General features: G+C 47.5%; 1 protein-coding gene across 1 annotated transcript; it reads right to left on the bottom strand.

Moving 5' to 3' along the window:
• Positions 1-24,506, bottom strand: TFRC (transferrin receptor). Its single transcript, XM_063306251.1, has 19 exons — positions 24,480-24,506; positions 19,274-19,341; positions 16,039-16,249; positions 14,153-14,369; positions 13,881-14,021; positions 12,726-12,819; positions 12,254-12,376; positions 10,961-11,059; positions 10,303-10,442; positions 9,284-9,447; positions 8,326-8,445; positions 8,148-8,233; positions 7,962-8,025; positions 6,752-6,819; positions 5,945-5,991; positions 5,011-5,092; positions 3,378-3,620; positions 2,780-2,920; positions 1-960 (listed from the first exon to the last, which is right to left on the bottom strand). Exons 2-19 carry the CDS (start codon positions 19,304-19,306, stop codon positions 718-720), a joined length of 2,316 nt encoding a protein of 771 aa, XP_063162321.1. The 5' UTR covers positions 19,307-19,341; positions 24,480-24,506; the 3' UTR covers positions 1-717.
• Positions 24,507-27,817: the final 3,311 nt, after the last annotated feature.

The raw sequence follows: 27,817 nt of genomic DNA, 5'->3' as shown, positions 1-27,817 counted from the left end.
TAATTATGGAAGTCACTGCTTCCGATAATTATATTCGGTAGAACACAAATAGCATTTATAGTGAACACTGTCACTGATAAATAAATAATAAATACCTCAGTACCAAGTCCAGGTGAATCACCCTCCCCGTGTAGCCGGCAGAGGGACTCCACGTTTCCTAACAGGCCACAAAGCAAGGGGACAAAGACAACTTGGCCCTCCCCAAAAGAACTTCTGTTAATTTCTAAATTGTGCCGCTGGATCCGTCATGGTCCTGCTCACGTCATTTTGGGGTCGGCCTTCCTGAGTAAGCAGCTGCAGGGGAGCTGGACAGAAGGCAGAAAGCTCCACGTTCCAGGGCTGAAGGGTGAAAAGGCGTAAAATGTGTGGGAGATTCGAACTCTGCTCCTGCCTTCCCAAACAGCCGAGTGATCCTGATTTAAGCCTCTTGAGAGCTTAACGCCAATTGGAACGTGGGCTGCTTATGTGCTCTCTGTCCAGCTGGACGCAAGGATGCGCTTACTCTAAAACAGAACACCTGCTGACTGCTAAGGGAGGATAGCACATTTGACAGGGAAATTTACCTACACCTAAATCTGTCCCAGGACACTTTGAATTACTTGTTTAATTCTGGGCCTCTAAAACTCTGCTGAAAGGCTAACGAGAAGGTGTTCTGTGCTACTGGTTGGGGAAGGAGGGGATCTGTCGCTGTACTTCAGGAGTTAGGGATCGGCACGTTCAGAACTCATTATCTACGTCCCAGATGTCGCCAGTGAGGGCATTTGCGGCTCCCTGGATGGTCCACGTCAACAAAGCAAGCTGATTCCTGAACAGGACTTCATCAAAAGTGCTGGCATTGTTCTTCAGGAGATAGGCATGTTCTAGCAACGCCTGGATGGTGTGGGGGCCAGAGCCCAAGAAGATGTGCCGGAAGGGAGAATCCTTTGGGGAGACGTATGGGGAGAGAAACTGGTACTCCACCTGTGAAGAAAGGCAGGGTTCAAGGCAGGGTTTCGCAACCTTGGCAGCTTTAAGATGTGTGGACTTCAACTCCCAGAATTCTCCAGCCAGCCATTTAGGGCAGTGTTTTTCAAGCTTGGCCACTTTAAGACATGCGGACTTTGAGTCCCAGAATTCCCTAGCCAGCCATGCTTCTGTCCACACGCCTTAAAGCGGCCAAGCTTGAAAAACACTTGTTTAAGGCAGCCCACATCAATGGCAAAGTATAAGCTTGGCCTTGAGGAGGAACCAGCAATCCACATGGAAAACGGGCAAAACTGCTTGGCAGCTTTTTCGGGTGGGAAAACTTTTGAGACTTCTCTAGATACATGCCTGGAATTTTCTGCCAACAGTCAAAAGTTTTCATCCAAAAGAGCCTCCTCTCCCAAAGCAACCCGTTTGTGTCCCATCAGGAAGCCTTATTCTGTGGCACACGCCACTACATGGAGGGCTGACAACATAGAAGGCCATGGGCTACTGAGCCACGGTCTTCCTAGGCACGCCTACTGGCAACCCTGCTACTCTGTTTTAAGGCAATGAGCAGATGCTTGCAGATGGCTAGATTCCTCCCATGTTTTCCCCCTTGCACCATCAGGTCTCAATTTCTAGCTTATTTCAAAAACCCTGGAAGAAAATGATGAACATGTTATGACAAAGATGTATAAAATGTTGTTACAGACGAATTGAGAAGATGAACAAGTTAAAGAATGCAGGATTAAATGGGCTACGAATTTTGGATATAATATTATGTTGGAGCAATGGGAGAACATGTAGAAGGTTTGAAATTTTCTTTGAATTTTAACTTGAGAATTTTTACAAAATCATGTATTGTTGGTACTTAACTCCTGGTAAGTTGTCAAAAATGTACAGCAGAGTAACAAATGTTTGTTGGAAGTGTTCTCTTGGTGAAGGAACTTTTTGTCATCTTTGGTGATTTTTATGCACACAGAGATGAAAAGATCCACTAATACCTACAGTGGGGGACTGGATTATCAAACTGATGGAGCTGGCCCAAATGGCCAAGTTAACAGCACTGGTAAGAGAAAATACATTTTCTGGATTTGCATCTACTTGGCAACCACTTCTAGACAACTTGTGTCAGAAAACAATGAAGTTTTGATTTTGGGCTTTCATGACTAAATGGTTTGACTTGACAGAAATAACATTACTACGCTTTAACTAATTGTGAGAGATTATATTTGCAAATGTATTCCGATCTGTATTGGAGAAGGTCGGAAGTCACTGTTTCTGTTCTGTGCTTTTATAGTTTTTTTCCTTAGTTCTGAACTCTTTTCTATATTCTGTATTTTAACTATATTCTAAAAATTAATAAAGTTCTTTATTAAAAAAAACCCTGGAAGAGATTTTACGTAGAATTTCCACCTCAGTCTTCTGGTCATGTTTCAGCTGTACTACCCAAAGAATGATGGATTACGTTAACATAAACATGAAAGTCTGCCCTTCTGCAGATGGGCTTTGGGGCAGCATTTCCTTCCTGTGATACATCTGGACACCCTCAAACACACAGCATGCATCACAGAAAGGTGCTCACTGAGAGATGGTGGCGGGGAGGGTAGCCAGGCACTGGGAGTTCAGCTCATCTGGCAACACACTTTTTGCCGCCTCCTGCTTACTGGCCAGCAAGGAGAGACCACATGAGCCCATCCAGGCCAGTCATTCTGATTTACAACGTAGACTGGGATCAGTGACGAGTGTCCATTCTAAACTGTCTGGGTTGCGCTCATCCTGTCGGACAGAACCAGCCTTAGGGAGGGGAGGAAAGAAAACCAGAAAGGCTCACTTTCATAATCCGGTCATTCAGCATCCGAGACGCAGCCCAGTCGGTAAGATCCGTGTTTCTAACTTGTAGGCTCAGAGCCGCTGTTGCGCGAGTGAAGTCTCCGCGGGCCCCAAGCAGCCACTGGATGTCCAATCCCTTTTTCTGCAGGAGAGCAGAAACAGAACCTCTGGGTCAGCGACAAGTGCACACGACAGGGCTGCCTGGCAATTGTTTCAGGCTTCTTTTGGTTTTGCCAGGCATTGACGACGGGGCCTTGAAGCTCAGGAAACCAGGATCGTTAGTTGCATCGCAGATACCGAGCCACAGGGCTCAGTTAAACGGCTGTGTTACGGTCTCAAGTGGCCATGATCCCTGCAGTGCCTTGACCTTGCAACACAGCCTAGATACCTGGTCGCATCGGCCCTACAACCTTCCCACCGTCGCCCAAACAGCCCTTAAGCGCAGCTGAGATACCCCAAGGGCATTTCCAAGTGAACCCCGTTTTCTGCAGATGGCTCCTCCCCAACTGCTGCTATCCTCTGCTCCACCCCCGTAACGGAAAGCACTGTCGGCAAGCCCTGCGACCACCTGCTGCTTCGTCCCACGCCCTCGCCCTCACCCTCATCTCCTTCTGGTAAGGGATCAGGGCCATCACGAAGCTGTGCAGGCGGCTGTCATAGCTCCTGTAGTCCAGGAACAGTTCGTGGTCATGCGTCAACCTGATGGCCATCAGGGCGGCTATTTCAGCGGCCGCACGGATCGTTTTCTCCACCTGGGAGGGAGAATTGCCGAAGGTGCGGAGCAGGTTGTCCAGATTGTCCTCCGCTGTGCCGAAATACGGGTAGGGATAAGCGTTTCCACCCTGCAAGGCAGAAGCAAAACGGTGAGCGCTCCACACCCGGCGGCGCCTTTCCTGTGCCCTGCCTCCCCGCCGCTTTGTCTCCTCGAGTTCCCGACTGGCAACTCAGGGTGGCCGAGCGAGAACGGGGGTGTGTGAGCTATGCCTCATGGGGAAGCCCCCCGCTCTTCTGCTGCGGCCTCAGTCCTCAGAGGCAAGCACGTTTTCAATAGTCAAAGGCACCCAGAGACTTCCGAACTTTTAGCAAAGGAACATCCCAGCTTCTGGCAGGATTCACAACAGAGAAGCTGCTTAATCTCTATCCTGACAGACAGGCCTCCCTCCCTCGTAACCCCCCCCCCAAGACTTGTTTTATCTACTCCCCCCGTTATTCTCAGCCTACCGGCAGCCCATGGGGGTGACCTGCTATCGGATGCTCAGGTGTTCTGATGCCCCCCCCCCCCCGCCAAAGCCAGGGAAAATGTATTCTCCTCATGCCAATAGAAATCTAGCATTTTGCTTCCAGAACTTTCCATGTCTGTGTACACAGAAAAGGTTTAAAATATACGTTTGCTGCTAGACCACACTTGTGAAGCACCTGGAAAAACATGGGCAGCTTCTGAACGAATTCATTCACAACACTGTACAAAAAATCTGCCTTCACCACCATCCAGCAGCCTTTTAACTATCAGGCAAGGGCACAAATACACAGCATCGCGGAGGGCTGGGCCTCCAGACAAGCTCAAAATAGAAGGACGCTTGGCTACTGGGGAGCTGGGAGAGACGTGGGGAGAGCTACAGCTCGCCGATTAATTTCTGCAAGCGCCGTTCTCCCCAAATGGTGGATCTGCCCAAGATGACATTGATATGAATGGCAGCGTCGATCTGAAAAAGTTGAAGACAACTTGGAAGTACCCCCAACTGGTTTCAACAAACTCCATGAAGATTTGAGAAATGGGAAGGTGGCGGGCCTGGGGAGCTTCTCTGGCCAATGTACAATCTGTTGGGTAGGCCACATCCTGTTTTTAGGTGGTCCTGGAGGGTTCCTGATGCTCTCTGAGCCTGGTTTCCTCTGACAGATTGTTCATTACCAGGCTCAGCGACATCATCAGCGCACCAGCCGGAAGTGGGGTTTGGTGAACAGCAACCAAGCGCAGAGAGCATCAGGAACCCAACGCTTTCTGCTTGGACTGCCCTTTTACCTATTATCTACCCACAGACTTGTCATCAAAGAGCTTACAGGAAGGAGAGGGAACAGGATCCCCACAAACCACCTCTGAGTGTGGGAATGTCCACACTGACCTGGGACTTGAGGCCCAGCAACAGCCCTGGTTCTGAAAGCAGCCCCCACCCTCCAAATGTTAACGTGGGCTGCTGAAAAGCCGCTGCGCAGAAGAGCTGGTGCAGGACTCACATTGTTGAAGCTGAAGGAGATGGCCGGGATCCCTGAAAACGCGGTGAACACCCTGGCTGCATCGTCCACCTGAAATGGAACTCTGGGGGGGAGGGAGGAAAACCTTTCAGCCACTGCTTTTGGAATTATGGGATCAGAACTCCAACAGACACCAACCACCATGTCGCGGTCAAGGAAGCACGCAAAATTGCGATTGCTAGGGCTGTGCAAAGCTTTAGATTTAAGCTTTTTTGACTATCTATGCTGTATTCCAGCGCATCCAAGCAATCCGGTATCATTTCAGGGCCAGGATCGCTGCATACCTAAGGTTTTTCAGTATTATTTCTGGTGTGCAGAAGGAAAAAGTGCTCATTCCACGCGGAGCTTGCCCCTCCATACTTCTGCAAATTCACTTTTCTGAAAAAAGACCCTGCAGAATTCACACACACTTTGATGAGTGGGCAGTGCTTGTTGTTTTCTGTGGAAGGGCTTTTCCTCCAGAGTAGGCCTTGTAATAGAGGCCACCATCGTGAGAATGGGCTACAGAAACGGCCCTTCTGACACCTGCTGAGGCTGAATGCTGAACAGTGCCTAGAACAGCTGGCTGGGGACTTCTGGGAGTTGAAGTCCACACAGCTTGAAGTGGCCAAGGTTGAGAAACACTGGCCTAGAATATGCTCAGGACAGAACCTGGCTTTAAGGCAGACACAGGAAATCTTTAGGATCTCCACCTCACATTTGGACAGAGGAGATGGCACAGCAGACGGGGCAATGGCGCAGCCCCACAGATGTGGGCAAGCCCAGGAAGTTGGAGCTCTTCTCTTGTGGGGAGAACGCTCACGTTTAAAGTCTGACTATCGGCCACAGTTTCTGGCTGCTTCTTGGAGCCGTGAGCTGCAAAGCAGGAGTCCTATCATGGTTGAAACACAGTAAGGGGAAGCAAAGGGTTACTTACTCTTTGCTTGCCAAAGTGGCACGAAGATTGAATGGAAGTATCTTGATCTAGAAAAGGACACAAGGAGTATCTCATCAGATTCCTTCCAGAACAGGGGTAATCTAGAGCCACCCCCTGCCCCCGGGGAGACCGCTGTCTGTGGCTCAGTTCCAAATCCCACTCCCTTGCCTGAGACTTTCCTTGCGGCTCTTCTGCCGTTGCAGACCTTAAATCAGAAGGCAACAGATGTTCAACAGGACAGGACAGGGAGGGCCAAGTGTACAGGTAGTTGCTTAACGACCGTCTGTTTAGTGACTGTCTGGAGTTACAATGGCACTGAATGAACTTAAAACTGTTTCTTGCACTTACGACCATTTCAGCGTCCCCACGGTCATGTGATTGGGATTCGAGTGCTTGGCAATCAGCTTGCATTTATGACGGTTACAGTGTCCCGCAGTCATGTGATCGCCATTTTCGACCTTCCCAGCCGGCTTCCAATAAGCAGAATCAATAGGGAACCGTGTGATTTCTTTAACAACCAAGTGGTTCACTGAATGACAATGTGATTTGCTTAAGTGCCACCACAAAAATGGTCGTAAAGTCAGGTCTGGATTTGCTTAACGACCACGTCACTTAGCAACCTAAATTCCGGGCCCAATTGTGGTCGTTAAGCAAGGACTACCTGTATACAGAGAAGACCAAGGCACCACACCTTTCTTTTGTTCCTGCAGGGCAGTCCACCGTGCAGCTGAGAGGCACCATAGGTGCCTGCCTCACTTATTGTTTTAATTTTTCCAGCAAACAGCTCAGCAGGCAAGTTCTACTCACATCTGTGACCGCTTCTTCCAGGAGCTTTTTCAACATGGGGCTGGAAGAGAACCGGAATTCCTTTGATCCTGTGGGGTGGAGTTAGATGCTTTAGTGAATCCTTGATCTCCTACAGCTTGAACTCCAGCTACCTCATCCTCACGTGAGACACTCTGCTCGGCCTCTGGCGTTAATTATAATCCTTCGAGCAGCAGCGCTTTTAGGGACAAATGGAAACCAGGCTGTGCTCTGCTGGGCCGCTGGGTAAAACTACGGTGTGATTAGAGCAGAAGCACTTGAAGGATTTCCACCTTCAAGCTCCTCCTCTTCCCCCGGGTGCTCCCCGCCCCCCGGGGCCGAGATTTGCAATAGGAGTTGGTATTTTCTTCTCCGCGCACTCCTGCCCCATAGCAACTGCGTTTCAGCAAGCCGGCCACGGCAGCAAAGGAAGACCAAACGCTCAATGCTCCCCCTACGTGGCGTTCAACTAACCACAAGACCCCCGAGGGCACCACTGTTAGGGGAGCTCTCACAGAACGGCTGCCACCCTGGCAGAAGGCAAGCTTAGTTGTGGCTTGCAACCACCCATCCCTTAATGTTCTAAGCCTGCCTCTGGCGTTTGCGCAAGGCCCCGAGGCATGCAAGCACAGACTCAATTACGCCAGGGGCCGATGCTTTGAAGCTTCCTAATCGTTGTCTTGATTAAAATGATCTACACCAGGGTTTCTCAACCAGGGTTGTGTGGCAACCCAGGGTTCCACGAGAGGTCACTAGGGGTTCCCTGGGAGATCACCATTTAAAAAATTATTTCAAATTCGGGCAACCTCATGTTAAAGAGGTAAGTTCCATTCTTTATGTTCAGTTTAAGAACACCGTGAATGCCTATAATACAGGCCTACCATGGAATGAGTATCGTGATTTTGTAGCTTCTGGCCTATCTTTGAGCCTGAACATGCAGAGGTTCCCTGAGGCCTGGAAAGTATTTCCAGGGTTCTTCCAGGGTCAAAAGGTTGAGAAAGGCTGATCTAGACACTGAAAGCTAGGCAGGAAAGGAAGGTTAGCAAGCAGCGAGAAATATCCTGAGAGGCCTAATATTGCTGCGCATCCAGTTCCAGTCCAGCTACTGAAGGGACAAAGCACTTGCTGCCACTTCTGCTCTTGCTTTTCAAGCCATCAGGCGGTCAGATATTTTGCGTAATTCAAACCTTTACTTAGCATCACAGAAACTTACCCGAAACTGCTCCATCCAGGTTGACATAAGCAAATGCTTTCAAGTGCAGGGAGGCAGCGTAGCCCTGAGATGGTTAAAAAAAAAGAAAAGAAAAAAAAAGTGGGACTTGTAAACTATTCTACAAGTTAAATGTATCCTGAAATGTAGCATAAAAGTACCTTGATTTTTTAAAAATCCAGCTCTTACCTCTAGCCATTCTGTGGCACCAACTGCCCCGAACTCTCCAGCGCTCCAGCTGGCGAAGATGAAGCTTCGGTGGGGTTTGTAGCCATCTGGAAAGTGTGGAAGGAACAGCTGTTCTGTTCAGCTCTGCCCCCAAAACAACGGACTGTCTCCTGCTGTCACATCCTCCCAAAAGCCTTACCGTTTTTCACCATCCCGGAGAGGGTGTGGGCCAGCTCCAGTAACAGGGCAGTACCAACTCCAGACTTCACCACTCCACTTTCCCAGGCATCACGCTGAGCTCCGATCACGATATACCGATCTACAAGAGACAGCAGCTCACTGAACCCCAAAATGCTACGAAGCAGCTGTCAGGTGGGGAGGGCTGCTAGAACAGGAAGCCTCTAGAACAAGGATCATCAGGACAGCTGGAAGTTCTAAGGGACAGTATATCCAAGAACATGCATGGACAAGGATACAAGCATGACTCTAACCACTTATTTGATAAATGAAATAACTGCTTATTTTTTAACCACTTATTTCTCCCTTTAATGGGGAAACGCAGAGAGATCCATTTTTATTAGCCAGCTTCAATTTAGCCTTCTCTCTGAAACACGAGCCCCTGTGATTTAGGAAAGCTTTCTGCTGCTTCCTACTTGATGTAAAAGTGTTAGTGCTGTTGCCTTAACTGATTAAGATCTCAAGGAAGCAAGGCCTTTAGCCCCTTCTCTTGAAGGCGGCAGCCTTGGGGATCACATCTGAAGTAGCCATTGCGAGTCAGTTATGGGGGAACAAAAAACAAGACGCAGAGAAGGCCGAAGGCTCTCACATCCCAGAAGACAGGATATGGAACAAAAAATTTAAGTTACAGAAGGGAGATCCCCAAGGAGTTTTAGGAAAAGTTTCCTAACGGTAAAAGCAATTGACAGGCAGGACTAGGTTACTGAAAGGGGAAAAGGCTTTCCGTCAAAGGGTACATTCAAGGAGAGGCTGAACAGCCAACTTTTGGGGGTGCCTTATTTGGGGTTCCTGCCCTGAGACTCAGGGACCTCAAAGGCCCCTTCCCACTGTAAGATTCAAAGGACCAGAAAGTATGCCAGGCATGTAGTAATCAGACTGAAATTTCTCTCCAACTCCATGGGCCAAGGATCAAGGCGTACCTGGTTCCACAAAACCTTTAATCACGCCGAAGATGTTCAGGATTTTCTTCTCCACAAGCAGGTTGTTGACTTTGAGCCTCACACTTGTTCCAGCTGGAGACGTAGCACACTTGGGAAATAGCGTGTTTTGCCACGTTGACGGACAGTCTGACCCACTCATAACACTGAAAGCAGGACCGGAACTAGTTATTCTGTGCCTCTAGACGCACTTTTCAACGTAACGTCACGTGTCCAGGCACCTTTGGAATAGTTAGGGTGTACCAAGTTTTATCGCTTGTTCTTTCAAAGAACAGAGGGGCTCGGCAAACATTTACCCAAGTTTGCAAGACAGCAGGCAAATGCTTTGGCTGGTTAAAAGTCTAACGCTTGCTTATACGGAAGGTCTTAAAAGCTACCTTTTAAGGTGACCTCTTCCCAAACTCACTTCTGCCATTGGTGAAATGACCAATGCAGGAGCAATGGTCCATCTCAGTTCCTCCTTCCCATGTTATGGAAGCCTTCAACTGTGCATCCCCCACCCCAAACGCACACGAGCATGCTATGAAGGAAACACCCGCTGCTTCCTGCCCCCTTTCTTCATCTTCGCCGTTTTGGGGGAGCAAAGGGGACAGAGAAGTATGATGGAGGCCAATGCTCAGCCCAAGAAGCTACCTGTAAGAGCCCTTTAAAAACACACACACACACAGACGTATTTTGGAGGTGTCCAGTAAAGGGCAGCAGGGGATTGTTAGGATATTTTCCATTTTCTTTTTTTAACCACTTTGGGGTGGGAGGACAATTTTTATCATTTTTCTTCCGCAGAACGCTGACCGTTCTGCTGCACCTGTATCTGGCGGTAAGATGGTTGCCTGAAATCAACCCAAATTTACACCATGGAATTTCTTTATGGGTTTACTTTTCTTGTTCTTTTCTTGTTCAGACAGGAGGAGGGCTGATCGAAAACGAGTTAAATAACAAAGCCTTATGGTTCTTGGTACCAGCAAGTCTTATGAGAAGTTTGAAAATTGGCGGCCAATTACCTTGATAATTTTCGTGCAGCTGAGCTTGAAATGCTTTGGACAGGGATGCGTGGGAGGGCCGAAGACTGAACCGGGGGGAACTGAGTGTGGTTGAAGGAAGGGAATCCAGGAGTGTAAGGGTCACCGGTGCCAAGATGAGCCTGCAAGACAAGGCCCAAGGATTCTGTAACACAAGAAGCATCGCAAAAGCAGCAAATGGATCCCTTGGGAATTCCTTCCACATCCTCTATGGAACATACGGCACAAGCACAGAGGTCCCGCTTGCTGCAGCTTGGCCTACTGCCACCTTATTTTCACCCTTCTTGAGCCAGAAAGGCCTTCACTACACTGAGACCCTCAGTCACAGCCCTGAGACTTCCACCCTAAAAGACCTGATACTCAAAAGAAAAGAGATGGCGAAAGAGGGAAAAGCAGGGACTAATTCTAAGACAACCAGCTGGGACAAGAACAGCTGGAACAGCCAGATGGATCCGCAGCTGCTGGCCAGATGACAGGCGGGCAACCAGGCAAGTGACCTCTCAGCAGAACGCGTAACCCCGCCTTTCCCCTTGCACCCGCCCGCAGCCTGTTGCAAGAATGAATACCAGGCACCCGCTTTTCTCAACAGGCTCCCAAAGCATCTTTAAAAGGAAGCAGATGGAGAACTATCAAAACTCACATGTCCAAACTGGGCCACATTTACTCCAAGGTCCTTGTAGTCAACAGGATCGGGGTAGATTAGCACCCCTACGGCGCCCTGCGCCTTGGCATTGGCCACCTAGGAGGAAGTATTTGGTGTTTTAACCGACGTCTGCAAAAGCAACCGCGCGGCACACAGAACAGACACGTCACGTGGCATCTCCTTGCACAAGTTCTCCAGGGACCCCTGAACTCAACGTGGCGGGATTCAATCACGCTCCTGCCTAGTCCTACAAGTGCAGCGGATCTGCCCAAAAGCTAGCAGAGTTGCTTTTTTCCCCCCGACCTAGGAAGGTCAAAACAGAGACAGGAAGCGCACTTGAGGGGCCAAGTGAGTGTAAGTCGGCTCACCTATGGAAAGTTAACCTTATTGGCCTTGTATCTCCATCGTATTTTGCCAGAGACTGAAACTGTCAGTCGGTGGGGCCCAGGAAGAGGGCCTTCTCTGCCGTGGCCCCCGCCCCATGGAACACTCTTCCCCCAAAGGTGAGGTGGGCCCCCGCTCTCCTGGCCTTCCAGAAAGGGGGAAGACCTGGCTGTCTCGTCTCGCTTGCGATCAATCCTGGGGGTGGTTAGCGCCTTGAAGACGCCCCCATGAATTAGATGAATTTAATTAAAATCCGTTTAACATCCCTATCTTGGATTTTACGTTTATATTTGTATTTATATTATTTAATACCATGTTATCGTATTTTAACCTGTATTTATTTTAGTTTCATTGTACACCGCCCAGAGCCACTTGAGCGAGATGGGCAGTGCTGAAATCCAAAATCCAAATAAATCCAAATAAATGAAAATATTTTGAACGTTTCACACCGCGTCAATTATATGGCATTCCTCAAGAAGGAATCTTTATAAAATCTGTGTTCCTCACCAAAGGCTACCAAGCAACCCAGCAGCTGTGTGGTTAAAACAGTGGCGCTAGATGCTTACTAACAATTGTCAGAGGGAGAAACCGGGCGAAGGGCACACACAGTCCTGGGATAAATGCCTTCCAACCCTTTTCACCCATCTGGGTTTAGAGATGAGAGAAGAGGGGCACCACCCAAAGGTGTGGAAAGCCCACGAAACGCAGCTTCTGGAATTCCTTCCGTGCCTCATTCACAGCTCCAGTCTGAGTGACGTGACTGGGCAACTGAGAATGGCACCGTCGCCAACTGTTTGAACCGTTACCCAACTGCCCTTGCCACGTGGCTTTTCTTATTTTTATGCTCTATTCATGTTTTGGGGGAACACCTCATTTTTCACTGCTCACAGCATACTATAATTTTACCTTCTCGGCGAAAGTAAGTCTCCCAGCTCGCACAATGATCACTGTACCATTCGGACTGATGCTTTTCTCTAGAAGTACTTTGAAATCTTCTTTACGGCCATAATTGGCATAAACTGGCTTGCCCTGGAAGGGAGAAGGTTGGTCAGCCAACAGAGCTCCATCAAGCAGTCTACGAGAAAACGTCAGCTTCCGTCAATATCTGAGGGGGACCTTAGCAGGCAGGCAGAGAGGCTGGCTTGTTTTCCACCCCCCCGTTTCTCTAGACAAAGGAGAAACCCTTGGAGAAATTAGTCCAAACAATAATCTTACCCAGGACAACTACACTTCCCTGAGCTCTACTTCACTGGAAAGAGAAATATTACAGTGTGAAATTTTTCTAATCATCTTTGATGGTACCAAGTTCCCAGGGTGGGAAGGATGAAGCTGCTGAGGTCTGGATTTTTATGCACCAGCACAAGCCAAGATGACTTACCGAAACCTCTGCGTTTTCACTATAGGCAACAAAAGCATTGGGCATCTCCAGAACAGTTTTTCCAGGGTCTTCCAAAGAAACTACATTTGAGGACCTAAGACACAAGAACGTGGCCATTACTGCAAGCTTCAGAATGGCATTTTAAAATACTTATTATTATTTCAATTTATATGGCTACCCATCTAAAATACATGACTCTGGGTGGCTTACAACAATTTTAAAACTACGTAAAAGAACAAAAAGCAATGTGGAAACCACACAAGCCAAGCAGCAGCTGAGGTGCAGTATAAGAAACCATCAACAGCCATCAATATCATCACTGCATAGGCTCTACCACACATCCAGACCTCAAGCCTAGTGACAGAGCCACGTCTTTAAAGCCTTGTGAAAAGCCAGCAGGATCAGGGCCATCTGATTGCCGGAGAGGGGAAGAATGTTTCAAAGGGCAGGTGCCGCTACTGAAACAGTTCTCTTCCTGGCCCCTGCTGAATGGCTTTTAATATGTAAGAGCCCTGTTTCACTTCTTAGGTTTTCTCGGTTTTTACTTTTTTGCTTCCTGATCAGAGAAAAAGCCTGCTAGGGTTAGAGTTCTGACAGAAGACAGAACAACTTCAACCGGCTTGCGATTTGCACTAACTGCTATCTGAAAGTCTGGGAAAAATAGCCTGGGTTGCATCCACACAATATTTTTGTTGTTTATTCACTTTCAACTCTTCGTGACTTCATGGACCGGCGTACTAAACCAGAAATCATGGTTAATTCACTACAGCTGTGTTCACACACCATCCCGCGACGAAACAAACAGGTCAAACTGAGAGTTAATATTGTGGCCTGCTTTATACAGTGTGCTCAGGGATCATGAGATTTTAATGTGCCGCATCAACACATCCTAAACCAGTGTTTTTTAAACTTGGCAATTTTAAGATGCGTGGACCAACTCCCAGAATTCCCCAGCCAGCATGCAATCCCCTCCGCTGCCACAGAAGATTGGTGCGCCCCTAAATCGTAATACAGAGAAAGCACGTGCCTTTGCTCTCGATGTTTTATTCCTTGAGACTCGCTCACTGGATTGGCAATTGAAGTTACAACCTCAGTGAGTGTTAACGAATCTAGCCGAAAGGAACACGCCCAAGTCCCGTGAGGAACAGCCCCTACCTGCCCTGGACTTGGAGACGGACGTAGTGCTCATCGTTCCAGACTTTGTCCAGCTTGTACTTCTCAAACTGTTCATGAATATCATTGGCCAGAATCTCATCCCCTGTACTGCCGGCCTCGTGGCTGCTCGAGGAGACTGTCCTAAAACAGAAGCCAATAAGCCAAGTCAGAAGGCCTGACAGGCCACCCCACATAGCCTGACCCAGCTGTCAGCCTGCCGAAATCTCCTCCAACGTCAGAAGCGTTTCAAGGGACTTTCTGGAAATCCTTACCGGACTGAGTCTAGGAAACGGACTGCGCCTAGCTTATCGGTCAATTTCCTTTTAAGGTCGCCCCAATACAGCACAGGTTCTGTTGGTCCTATATTTGTCTCGGAGTATTCAGCTGAAGATGAATACGAAGTCCCGTCGCTTAACGTCCCAGTACCACTGCTACACTGCGCCGCTGGTTGCATCCGTGCACGGAAACATATGTAGCCAAACAAAAATCCTGTCCACGGAGAGATCGGGTGGAGGATGTCAGCATTTACTCTGCAAATACGTAACGCTGAAAATAGCAGCACCACCCCACTGTTTCAAGATGTTTATTAGACAGGTAGTCCTCGCTTGACGACAGCCACTGAGGCCAGAATTTCCATCCCTAAGCGTGATGTTGCATGACTGCGGCGCTTAGTGACGGAAATTCTGGCACTTGTTGCTGTCGTTAAGTGAATCCCACGACGTCAAGTACAATGTCACTTGGTTGCCATTTGCGACCTACTGCCGGCTTCCCTGTTGATTTTGCTTGCAGGAAGCCAGCAAAGGCAACAAAGGGTGATCGTGTGACCACGGGTCACCGTAACCATCGTAAGTGCAACTCGGTCGCCAAGCACGTGACGGCAGGGACACTATGACCATTGTTAAGTATAAGGACCGGTGGTAAGTAACACTCGCTGAGTGCCACCTATGTTCAGTCACTGAATGAGTAGTTGCTAAGTGAGGATCACCTGCATATGAAAAGGGTAGGAATTTCAGAGGACAAGGTTTAACTTGCTCCTGAGGCCAGTTCTTTACTCAACCTAAAAGCAGGTTTTAAGAACGCACCGGAATCCAAGACACAGTCGTATGACAGAATCAAGTAATTTCACTCTGGAGTATCTGATAATCTGACTCAGCCTCCAACTTGGCTGGCCGGCTAAGAGCCAGACTATTTTAAAAGGCATTTCTGGTTTGCTCAGAAGCATAGAGTTGGGAGGGACTTTTGAGGCCACAGAGTCTACCCAGGGCAGAAATTCAAATTAAAGCATTTTAGGCAGAGGGCACTTCAGCCTGCTGGAGCAAACTTCCAACGAAAGGGAGCCCAGCACCACTCTGGATCATTGGTTCTACTGTCAAATTGCTCCTATTTTTCTAATGTTTAGCTATAATCTGCCTTTCTGTAACATCAATCAATGTTTCAATATCTGCACTCTGGAACAAGAAAGCACAGGTCCTGACCTCCTCCTACGTGATATCCTTCCAATTACTGAAGATAGCTACCATGGTTTCCCCCTCAACCTTCTCTTTTCAAAGTCAAACCTACCCAACTTCTCCAATTCATCCGTGTAAAACTTAATTTCTAGTCCTCTGATCACCTGAACCAGTTCCAATTTCAATGCATCCTTTCTCAAGGATGCTGCCCAGAACTGGACTCAGTAGCCAAAGTGGGGGGTGTCCAAAGCAGATGGGGAACAATTAACTCCTGTGATTTGGACATTATCCTTCTGTAAATGACTCCTAAAACTACATTTGCTTTTTCTGCAGCCACACCACACTGCTGGCTCATACTCAGTTTAAAGTCAACTATCATGCCAATATCTTTTTCACGAATGCCATTATTAAGCTGTTCTGCCCCATCCTGTCCCTTTGCACTGGATATTTGTTTCCCAAGTAAAGAATTATGCACTCATACCCTATTATATTTTATTGTCACTTTCAGAAGTAGTCTCAGGTGCCAAGACCTTTTAGACTTTATTTCCGCCTTCTAGGATATTAACTATCCCGCCCAATCCGGCGTCACCCACAAATCCAGTAACTATTCTCCTCACCTTTTCGTCAAAGCCATTTTTTTTTTTAAATAGAAGCTTGCACGGCAATACTGAAAGTTTTTCAGCACACGATCTTGCCTCTTTTCATCTTACCTATTAGAAAAAGCAGGGCCACTCCTGAACACATGCAGCACAGGCGCCGGCTGTTTTTTGGTTTCACTTTCCGGGGGTGAAGATGATCAATCATTCCATTTTCACCTCCTTCCTCTTCTTCAGCCGACAGTTTCATTTCCACATGGCTGCTGTCACCATCTGGCTGTCGAGCCAAACTGAAGCGAGTGTAGGACAGGGGTTCTGCTCCAAACTAGGCAGAAAATATTTGACTGGATGAGAATGAAAGAAGTTGTCCTTTCTTGTACCGAATGGCACAATCCGAACCGAGCAGAAAGGCCTGTTGATTAACACAAGTAGACTTTTGACTCCACTAACTCCACTCCCAGTTCCCCTGGCAATTACTGACTATTCTGTAGTGGAACAAAATGCAGAAGTGAAACCATTTGCTTCAAGAATAAGTTCTAAATACAGTATCTTTCTATTTAGTGAGTATGGGTGGGGGAGCTGAACAGTTTAATTTATGGACTGGAGAGTTTGGCTGATAGCACTAAGAGATCATGAAACTGGGTGGTATTTTTTTTGTTGTTCATCCGTTTAGTCGCTTCCGACTCTTCGTGACCGCATGGACCAGCCCACGCCAGAGCTTCCTGCCGGTCATCAACACCCCCAGCTCCCCCAGGGACGAGTCCGTCACCTCTAGAATATCATCCATCCACCTTGCCCTTGGTCGGCCCCTCTTCCTTTTGCCCTCCACTCTCCCCAGCATCAGCATCTTCTCCAGGATGTCCTGTCTTCTCATTATGTGGCCAAAGTATTTCAGTTTTGCCTTTAATATCATTCCCTCAAGTGAGCAGTCTGGCTTTATTTCCTGGAGGATGGACTGGCTTGATCTCCTTGCAGTCCAAGGCACTCTCAGGATTTTCCTCCAACACCACAGTTCAAAAGCATCCATCTTCCTTCGCTCAGCCTTCCTTATGGTCCAGCTCTCGCAGCCATATGTTACTCCGGGGAACACCATTGCTTTAACTATGCGGGCCTTTGTTGTCAGTGTGATGTCTCTGCTCTTAACTATTTTAGTTACTAAAATTTGCCCAGCTATTCAGATCAGGAAGAGAGGCCCTTCTGTCAGAGGTCTGACATCTCTTCCCTCAAGATTTTAATTTTAAAGTTTGATTTTTATTTGGACATTGTACTATTTCACTTTTTTTTAAAAATGACTTTGAGTCAGTGCTGACTCCTGTGATTGCCTGGACAAGTCCCTGCAGTTCTGCTTACATTTGTATATTTTCCATGGGTGTAAGCCACCTGAAGTATAAGTCAAATGTAAGTAAAACACTTGCAAGGCATTTATTGACATGCTAGGAAAGACTCTACAGTAAGGAGCTTGAAATACATCTTGAGATCCTAGTGATTCACTGGGGAAGAATATTCATACACGTAGTCATCTGAGGCTGAGGACTTGCATTTATATCTCAAGGACAAAGATACGACAGCTCGGAAAAGATGAAACTATGAAAATTGTAGCCAGCTATGAGGATAAAGAGCCGCTCTGGTGTAGTGGTCAAGGCACCAGGCTAGAAATTGAGAGATGGTGAGTTCTAGTCCTGCCTTAGGCACAAAGCCAGCAGGGTGACCTTGGGCCAGTCACTCTCCCTCAGCCCTGGGAAGGAAGCAATGGCAAACCACTTCTGAAAAACCTGCCAAGAATACTTCAGGGACTGGTCCAGGCAGGCTCCGAGAATCAGCCATGACTGAACAGGAAAAAAAAGAGGGTAAACATGTTGTTTTCTAGAAGTTGGTTAGCACAACTGCCAATGTCCCCCACTTCTGCCCTTGGAGGCTGTAGCTGCTGAATGTTTTAATCCAACATGATTAAACTGAATAAAACAAAATAAGCAAACTTCTGGAAAGCCACAGGTTCCACATTCCTGTTTTGCAACTCCAAGTACATCCAACCACTTGCCTGAGTTCTGTAAACAAGTAGGTTTCTACCAGTGAGTGGGCTGCGAGAAGTGGAATAGATGGCCCTCGATGCCCTAGGTTAACCTGCTAAACCTCTGTGCAAGACTCAGGAAGAATGAAGTCCCCTTCTGTTCCCAAAGCAGAAAAGGGGTCTGGGAGGGGCCGGGCAGCACCCCATGCCTCTTCCACCAAGTCACTCGGCTTCTCTGTTAGCCAGGTACGAAGGTGCCTTGGTTCTTCCATGGCCAGCCCAGAAGCTGAATGAGCTAGCAAGTCCCTCCCCATCCCAACGTAAGTTGCGTTGGAGGCACAGGAGCTGAAGCAGCTCTTTCCTAAATGCTCAGCACTGAAATCAAGCTAGCATTAAGTCAGAGATGGCTTCACTCCTCTTCTTTTTGCCTGGGGCACTTCTCAAGGGCTGGCTAATTACAGACACTGTGGTCTGACATGCTCTTGGCCAGCTTCCTGTAGGAGTAAAAATCAGGCAGAGCTTGCTGGTCAGCCAGTAACTATCCAAGGATTTTTAACAGGCTATCTTGACAGCATGCCAATTGGTAAATCAAAGTAGGGCCAATGGCAAATGAAGGAACTTCTTGATTACAGGTGGTCCTCAAGTTACGACAGCAATTGGAACCGGAATTTCCACCGCCAAGCAATGCAGTCCTAAAGCGCAATGTCATGCAGCCACATTGCTTAGCAACGGTAATCCCTGTAGTCCCCATTGCTGTCATTAAGTGAGGATCACGGGTAGTTAAGCAAGCAGCTCCTCGCAACTTCCCGATGGCTTCGAACAACCAAAGTTGGTGGGGAAGCCAACAGCAAGTCGCAAGTCTCGGGTGGCCCCAAGCAGGCCAGCTGGGTGGGAGAGGGGAGGCCCGGTGCGAGTGTGGCTGGGTTTGGGGTGGCTGCTGCCGAGTGGGGGAGGGTGCACAAGTGGCCAGGGGGGCGTGAGCGCAGGAGGGTGCACAGGAGGGCTTATCTGAGTGACCTGCGACCTTCCCTGCCAGCTTCCCCATTGGCTTTGCTTTTGGGAAGTTGGCAGAACCAGCTGCCAAGAGCCTAGATCGCGATCACCTGACTACAGGAGCACTGGGAGAGCTGGAACTTCAAGATCCAGCCGTAACCACCACTCATTCAGCACAGTCATAACTTCAAACAGTCGCTGAACGAGTGGTGGTTAACGGAGGACCTGCATATAGCAGTGGTCTGAAAATGGATGACTGATGGAGCTGAACTGCATAATGACAAGAAGCAATTGCTGTATTCTAGTCTTTTCCTGGCACATTTATTCTTGTAACTGTAACATCCTTACCATGTTAAATATTGCTTTCCTGGCATGATCCATAACTCCAGGTATTCCTTCAGCTACTTAAATGGAACCTAGAAGTCAGAAAACGTATGAAATAAGCAACGTTTCGTTGGCATAGGTATCAACTCAGGTATCTAGAAATTAATATTGTTTGTTTAATAATGTAGTTTTGTTTGATTGTTGTGAGCTGCCCTGAGTTGCTGAGAGCTGGGCAGCATACAAGTTTAATAAATACCACCAGAACAGGGAATCCCACTCTAAAGCCAGCAATTGCTATCATCCATACAGCCACTGCAAACACACCAGTCTGCTACTGCGGTACTGTATTATTGATGCAGCAACTTCTAATAATGGAGCTTCCAGGCAACAGCTCATTTTCTCTGCAGCGGTAAGGGTTACAGACATTCTACTAAGAAGAAACCAGCACGCGCCAGGAAGCACACCACTTCTGCAGCCAGCACCCTGCTCCCAACTCAAGAGCTGTCACAGAAGACAAGACCCAACCCAGAGAATTAGTCAAAATGTGCAGGGCGCAAACATCGTGCCCTTCACGAGTGAGCAATGCCACCAAATGAGCTTAATGGAAGGACTGGGCAGCCTAGACACTGGGTTTCAAGTGCCTTGTGTGGAGATGACCTTCAACAAAAGCCACATTTAGAAAGGGTTACAACTGCATTCCCCATTGTAACTGCACACAAACTTGGAAGCTGAGCAGCTGAAGTCCAAACACGCAGACTTTTACTTCCTAGACGCTGTTCCAGACAGAAAATATATCAAAACCAATATAGCGTAGGTTTGGGAGAAATCCAGAGGATTAAAAGATCTAGACAACAGCAAGATCAGCACCAGAAACAGAGTGGGTGAGAACTGATTTCCCCTCCTTTCCCATTTCCTCAGGTTTTTCCTGATCCTGGCATTTCAAGGCCTACAACCAGCTGAGAACTATCAAGATGGTCAGAAGACCACAAATTGCTTTTAATTTGCAGTGATATTATCTCTTGGTGTGCACTAGGCAAACGCCAGCAATTAGGCCCCTTGACTTTCCCTTTTCTTGATCCTTGTTAGACTGTGATATATTAAAATATCAATGTTACTGTACCTTACTGCAGTACGGAAGTTATCAAACTGCAGACGTTCTCTACTTGATTTAACTTTATTTTTTGTCAATGGTTTTATCGTAAGCTGTCTTGACTACAGTCCACTACAGGGAAAAAAGTTCAAACCAACCCTTATTTGAAGGGGGAATAAAACCTCCCTGACCTTATCATTTTCTGATTTTCTTAGATCAGTTTATTATTTCCAGCTACATCTGCCTACACTTTAAGCACCAAGAATCTGACCTTCAGCCAGCTCTGTATAAGTTACACAAAGTGCTGCTGAACCCTCCTGGTTAAGCCTTGCACCAAACTGAAATTCCCAACTGGGGATTCCAAATGTTTTTACTTCAGCCCCTTATTTTTTTCCCAAACATGCATTCTTCTTCATATTTTGGTACACAGTCAAGCCCTGAACCAGGGAACTACAATAAATACAAGGTTTAAATCATTTCCATGCTTATTCTTGCTAAGAAAAACAGCTGTTTAAAGACATGTGCATGTTAATATCAATGTAATGAGAATATTTTATAGTTAAAGAAACAACTCTCAAGTTGCAGGCATGGACAGAAATCTTAATCTTTGAACATGCACTGGCTACAACAGATTAACAGTTTCAAGGAAAACTGGATGTTTCGTGGCCAATTTTGACAGCTATGCATGAGATACGAAGCAAATCAAACCCCGCCTTTCAGCAGAAGGCCAATGAGACTTCCAGAAGGTAGGAAATGATATGCCACTTTGCAAATTTTAACGGAGAAGCAGCATGGAACATACCGACCCTTCCGTATTTCTGGGATGATGAGAGAAGAGGCAATCCTTAGGAGTCCTTTAGGTTTATACATACTTACTAGAATACATTAAAAAGCTTCATGCATTTTTATATGGTCTTTCCCAATGATACTGAACAAGTAACAAACGTAAAATTACTGATTTCAGAAGAAGCGGTAAACCAGGTCTTTCCATCTCCCTTCAACATTAGCTAACATAATAAATATCTGTATCTACATACACAAGAAAACCAGCTTTCATGGATCACTGCCAGCCTGTCAAAAATTGTCTTCAATGACAGCTGAACTTTTTTTGCGTGCAGATCAATATATGCAGAAAGGAACTTATTACCACTTGAACACAGTAGAAGTCCTGATGTTTTGAAAGCGAGCATGTCTGATAATAAGGCCCAATGTAGCTGCACTATTCAAGTACTTCACATTTACAAAGGTATTACGGAAGGTGACTTAGACTTAGTTCATCCCATGAGAGTTTAAAGTACTACTGCAGCAATCACAGAGTTAATTTTCAGCTGGTAAGCAAGTATATAAAGTAGTATGAAAACTTTCAGGAGGGAAAAGGAACATATGAGAGAGAACACTATGCATTTCAAAATATTATAATGGTTTTCAATATTTTTAAGTCCATCCAAGGGTCTTTCTCACATACATCAAGGCTTTAATCTGCCCCCAAATTATGGTCTGGTATTTGAGAACAGCAGTCAGAGAATCCAAGAGAAATGACAGGTGATGAACAGGTTTAGCTGATACCTATTCAATTTTTCTAAATTCAAACATGGAAGTGCTGATCTTCTAACACAATTATTTACAATTCTTGAAGAACAAATGCATTTATATACGTAGGGCTTTCCATTTTTTTTTACTAATTGCCCAAATTATTCTTTACTATAAGTTTAAAAAAGTCTATTTGACTGTATTTGTGCTATACTTATCTTAAACAGGTTTTAAAATAAATAGCAGCACAAAATTCTGTATATAAATAAAACCGGACTAATGTATTTGAGACAAGAAAGCATATTTGGTAGCATGTTTATTTAAGCATATATTTGCATTGTATATCTACATAAACATATATGCTACTTCCTCCATAGATTCTTAGGTAATTTACACCCAATTGGTAAAATTGCTGGAATGCAAATTTCCATAAAGGATAGAGGTCAACTGAGGGTCCCTTGTACAGATCTCTGTGTTAAGCTTGTTAAGTTGGAGTCAGCCCTACAATGGCCATGTCTGCAACTTCACAAAATTTAGGTTTACACTGAACTCTATTTTCCATTTAAGTGTTATCAAGTGTGAATTGATGCACAGAGGGGAAAATATCTCCCCCCACCCCATGCAGCAAGGGTCTTAGTTAGCAATGATTAAGAAAGGAAAATTAAGGCTGTGATGGACAATTCAAGTGCTGACTCAGGAAGCAGCCCCAGGAAAGGCAAGCAACAAGATGGAAAGAATGAGGAAAGGAATCAACTAAAATGGCTATTTATATAAATATACAGTGTACTATACTTATCACCAAAATTACCAAGAGGTGGGGCTATGAAGCAAGTCCCCTAACCTCTATGAAGAAAAGAAAGACTGTCTGGGGAGGTTCATAGCTTCAAATTTTTTTTCTTCTTTCACAAGGAAATACACACAGGCATAGCAAGAAACAGTTCCTAAAGGAATTATAAACCAGGAACAAAACCCTCCATTCTGATTAGACACGAGCCAGTCTTAAGCATTGTAACCTTAAAAACAGGCTGGGTACAGCATGCAAAAGGGACGCGGTGGCGCTGCGGGTTAAACCGCTGAGCTGTCGATCAGAAGGTCGGCGGTTCGAAACCGCGCGGCGGGGTGAGCTCCCGTTGCTCGTCCCAGCTCCTGCCCACCTAGCAGTTCGAAAGCATGCAAATGTGAGTAGATCAATAGGTTCCGCTTCGGCGGGAAGGTAACGGCATTCCGTGTCGTCGTGCCGGCCACATGACCACGGACGGGTCTACGGACAACGCCGGCTCCAAGGCTTAGAAACGGAGATGAGCACCGCCCCTAGAGTCGGACACGACTGGACTTTACGTCAAGGGAAACCTTTACCTTTACTACTGCAGTTTCCTTAGCTCAGCCTATTACAGTCGATAAATCATGGCTTAAAAACCCAGCCGATGGTAATTTATTCAGTCAACCAGTCGGCCATGACTGTAATTAATCTGCAGTAGCCACCACCATCTCGTCTTGACGAACGACTCCCCGGATCCCTCCTCTCCCGTAAGACACGAAAAGCAATTCCGAAATTCAGCTCCTCCGTCCAACTGGCGAGCACGCCCTGGCTACTGCAGAGGGCAGCCACGAACTGGCTCTCAGAGACGTGCTGCCCCGCACCGCACCGGGACTCCTCTCTCCACAAGGCCAGAGGACGAGGGGGTCACCGCAGGCCGGCCATGCCCAACCCGCGGAGCCCTCAGGGCGTGAGCGGGAATTCGATCCGCTGAAGGGGGCCCGGCCCCAAAGGAACTGCTCTCCCGTGCTGCAGGAAGGAGTCGCAGAATGGGAAAGCTTCCCAAGCTATGCCTGAATCCGAGGCAAGCTTAGCCAACCGAAGTGCCCCACGCTGTGCTTCTCGAGCTTGGCCGCTTTCAGCCGCGCGGACTCCAGCTCCCAGGATCCCCCAGCATGCCATGCCATGCCATGCCGGCTGGGGAATCCTGGGAGCTGGAGTCCGCGCGGCCAAGCTCGAGAAGCACAGGCGCAACGTATCGGCGGAAAAACGCTGCCAGCTTTCCCTGGCACAGCGCTGCGGTGCCCCCACGCCCTCCGAGGCGGCCCCACCGCGGGCAGAATCGAGGGGCCCCACCGTGCAAGGGGCGCCCACCGCGGGGACTCCGCAGCAGGAGAAGCGCCATGGGGCGGCCGCAAGCGCCGGGCCGCCTCCGCCGCCACGTGCTCCGCGGCACATGGCGGCGCCGCGCCGGACGCCGCGCGACGGGGGCGCCGGGCTCGCCCTGCCCTCTCTCTCTCTCCCCCCCCCCCTGCCCGCCGCCTCGGGCTGGGAAGCGCCCCGGCGGGCAGAGAACCCGCTCCCAGCGCCAAGATGGCCTCCCCAGGGCCACATGGCGCAGGCCGGCCGGGGCTTCCCGCGGCGTGGGGCCGGTTCGCCTGTAGCGGCGGCACCCCTGACAAGGGTGCGCGCTCGCTTGCTTGCTTGCTTGCATTCATGCATGCAAGCAAAGGAAGACCCGCGCCCCATTCCTGCCCGCGCGCGCGGCGGTTCACCTTCCCCGGGCCGCTGCTTCCCCGGCGCGCGCGTCACGTGACCCCCGCAGGCCCCGCCCCGCCATCGCGTGACCTCACCCGCGAGCGAAAGGCAAAGCAGCCGCTTCCCTCAGTCCACTGCCTCGGTTCACCAACTCACCTTGCATATAAGCGGCGGCGCCGGCCAATCACGGCGCCGCCTCTGGCCTCGTTCGCTCAGCGCCGGGCGCTGGTTGGCAGCGGCGGCGGCGGCGGCGGCCGCGCCCCCGTGCCCAACGCCGCCGTCTCCAGGCGCGAGGGGCGGGACTCCTAGGATTGGCAGCCGGCCCGGGCTATCGGTCGCCGGGGTGGCTGGCTGGCGGGCGGATGGGAGTATTAGTCCGAATCCTCCGCTGAATCGAGAGCGGGGCGCGGGGCAAGAGCCTGCTTTATTGCTCATGGATCATATTCAGCGATATTAGGTCAGAATGCGAAAGAGCCACACGTCGGTCAGGGTCGTGTCTGAGGGGGCGCGGAAGGGAACCAGTTGAGGCGGGAAACGAGGAGCAGAAATCTCCTGACCGCTGCTGGAGCCACGAGGCTCCTTCACGGGCGATTCCCGCCTTCGTCCTGATTGGCATTCCCATCGGCCAGTCAAGGAAAGGGAGGGGCGGGAGGAAGCCCGTGACGGTTGGGGAGGGGGCGGAGCAAAGGGAAAAGGCGGGAAATAAGCCCAGGCGGGATAGATGGAGTTCGCTACGCGTATTTGCTAGTTCTTAGTCTGAAGAAAGTTTCCGACAGAAGCAAAAATAAAACGCACCGCCGGCTGCAAAGCCAAACAGTGCAGAACGGGTGTTGGATATAAAAATCACGAAAACCAGACCAGAGATCTCTGAAAAGGAACTTACTTTATTGAGCGGTTCGCAAAGCGCGGTGGGCACCTCGACCAGGCTACGCAGAGTCCGATCGAGAGGAGAGATGCCACCCCCAAAATTACAAATACACACTTTCTTATACCTTTCCCTGTCCAGCCTCCCCCTCCCCTTTCTGGCCTGTTTCGCATTGGCTGGGCACTCTTCCGACCGCCTCATCCCCTGGACCCCTCGATCTTATTTTGCTTTTGCTTGTAAAAGCCTCATTTTGAAGCATTTGAAACATTCCAAGGTTTTCACACAGTGAAATCTTTATAGGCCAATCTCTCATATGGTGACATTTACTCTGTCTCCTTGCTTAGCACACCCCGGAGGAGCCTTTGTTCGTATGTCTCCTCCGTTGGTCAGTGTTAGGCTAATTAGTTAGAGACCAATTGCTTCCCTTTGTTTCTTTTGAAAGAGTTCTTACTTGTAAGCCTGCCAGTTTTCATCTTATTAGCCCAAGGCTTTTACACATGTAAACCTTTACCTGTGTTAACTGTCTCTTTCTGTCTCCGTGTTAGTTTAATTATTTAACATTGTGTTACTCACTAGCTTAAACTTTGCTATTAACTAATATTAGTATTTATACCTTAAAATCTCCCCCAGCCAAGATCTATATGATATTGCTTTATATGGATAGATAGATAGATAGATCTTCCTTATTTACAAATTGTATTTTTCTATATCTTACACAGGCAACACCAAGAAAAACTTCCATTATAAGCTGGGAGGGAGGCACACATAGGAATTGACTGCAACCAGTCAATGGATCAAAGTGATTAAAAGTTCCTAATTGCAAAAGACCCACCAGATCTCTGATGGCTGCTTCCCCAACGGGGTTAGAAATTGCAAAATTCCCAGCCAGGTGGAGCCACATGGGAAGGGCAGCCCAGCCTTCCTGGGGGCGCCAGGTTGGGGAAAGCGGCCAGGGTGCCAGGCTTGCAAAGGGGTGAAGAAATAAAAGTGCGCTAAGCTGACTTGTAAGCCCCCCTGTGACTGAGCTTGCACACCCTCCTGCCCAGCCAGGAGGGTCTTATGGAGTAAACCACGATTAGCTGGGTGTATAAGCCATCTTTTTGGGAGAGCATTTGGGAATGGTGCACTCACAAAATGGCTGCCTTGGGGGACCAGCCTGATCACCAAATCGCCCACCACGGGGGTCGTGGCTGCTTAAGAAGTCATTTAGACCAGTATCTCTCAGCCTCTGCAATTTTAAGAAGTGTGGACTTCAACTCCCAGAATCCCCTGGCCAGGGGAATTCTGGGAGTTGAGGTCCACGCATCTTAAAATTGCAGAGGCTGAGAAATGCTGGTTTGCAGCATTTGTGTCTGCAACAAAGGAAACAGTTGTGGGTTACTTCAGTTTTATTTTGCAAGAACTTCCACAGAAGGCGATCAACAAGATGTTCTCAATTGAATTACTTTCTATGGGGGTCTGCCTAATTGTCAGATAATCGCCTCCTTTGTTTTTCGCATGATTTTCCCATCTTTAATTCAACTGCAGGAAGTTGGGCAAAGTGCAATATGATTTCAAAACCAAATGAGACAGTGCTTGCATGCCTGTGTAACACTAGGGTATAATTTTAAACCATTGTTGAATAAGGCTAGGTTTGTGCAGACAGCTAAGCCACAGGGGGTAGGTTCATGCATGATGCAAAGCCATGCCTTCAAGATCTGCTTATTTTCCAAAAGGCATGATTTTGATATATGCAGCAACATTATTATTATTATTATTATTATTATTATTATTATTATTATTATTATTATATTGTTATGCTGCTTTTTTATATATAACTCAACCTAAGGACAACTGAATATGTTGTCATGTTCATATGGGGGTGGCTGGGTGGGGAGGTTTTATTGGTTTTTCCTTGTTTTATTGGTTTTTAATTCTGTAAGCTGCCCAGAGTCACTGCGTGTGAGTTGGGCAGCTGTATAAATTTGTTAAATAAATAAATATATCATCATTTAATTATTACAGCAGAGTCTGTAATATATGTGTGTGTGTGTCTTTAATTAGGCCAAATACATCTTTTACACAATTTTGAAAAATTGTGCATTGTTACAAAGGAAAGAAGACTTTGGCACTGATTTCAACACATTCCACTTTTTAATTTTTTAAAAAAAAATCACTGCACTTCCTGTGTGTTCAGCTAATCCTTTTTTTAATTGAAGTTTTATTAATTTTTTCAAAGTATAATAAAAATACAAAATATAGAACAGATAGAATGCAAGACTAAAAAGAAACAAGGAAAACTAAAACAGTGCAGAAATAGAAAAACAAGAGGCAAATGACTTTTGGCCTTCTTCAACACAGATATAAAAGCATATAAAAATGTTAATCTCTTACTACTAACTAAACATTTAGTAACGTTATTTCTCTAAACTCAAACCATTTGATCATCAAAACCCAAAATCAGAACTTCATTTTTTTTCAGTTACAAGCAATAGTCCAGAAGCAGTTTCCAAGCAGAAACCAGTCCAGTCACCATATTTTCTTTTATCAGTGCTGTCAATTTAGCCATTTGCGCCAATTCCATTAGTT

Source organism: Candoia aspera, chromosome 6, assembly GCF_035149785.1.
Source record: "Candoia aspera isolate rCanAsp1 chromosome 6, rCanAsp1.hap2, whole genome shotgun sequence".
NCBI classification, from domain to species: Eukaryota; Metazoa; Chordata; class Lepidosauria; order Squamata; family Boidae; genus Candoia; species Candoia aspera.
The sequence above is the reverse complement of the archived record's forward strand: the minus strand, read 5'-3'. Positions and strand labels throughout refer to the sequence as shown.

Excerpts from the sequence above, each read along its gene's own strand:
- TFRC (XM_063306251.1), bottom strand. The coding sequence starts at position 19,306 with ATGGATCATGCCAGGAAAGCAATATTTAACATG. Across the intron at positions 14,370-16,038 it reads GGCCCTGCTTTTTCTAATAG|GATTTTTGTTTGGCTACATA; the intron begins GTAAGATGAAAA and ends CTCCGTGGACAG. Across the intron at positions 961-2,779 it reads TGAATGACCGGATTATGAAA|GTGGAGTACCAGTTTCTCTC; the intron begins GTGAGCCTTTCT and ends CTTTCTTCACAG.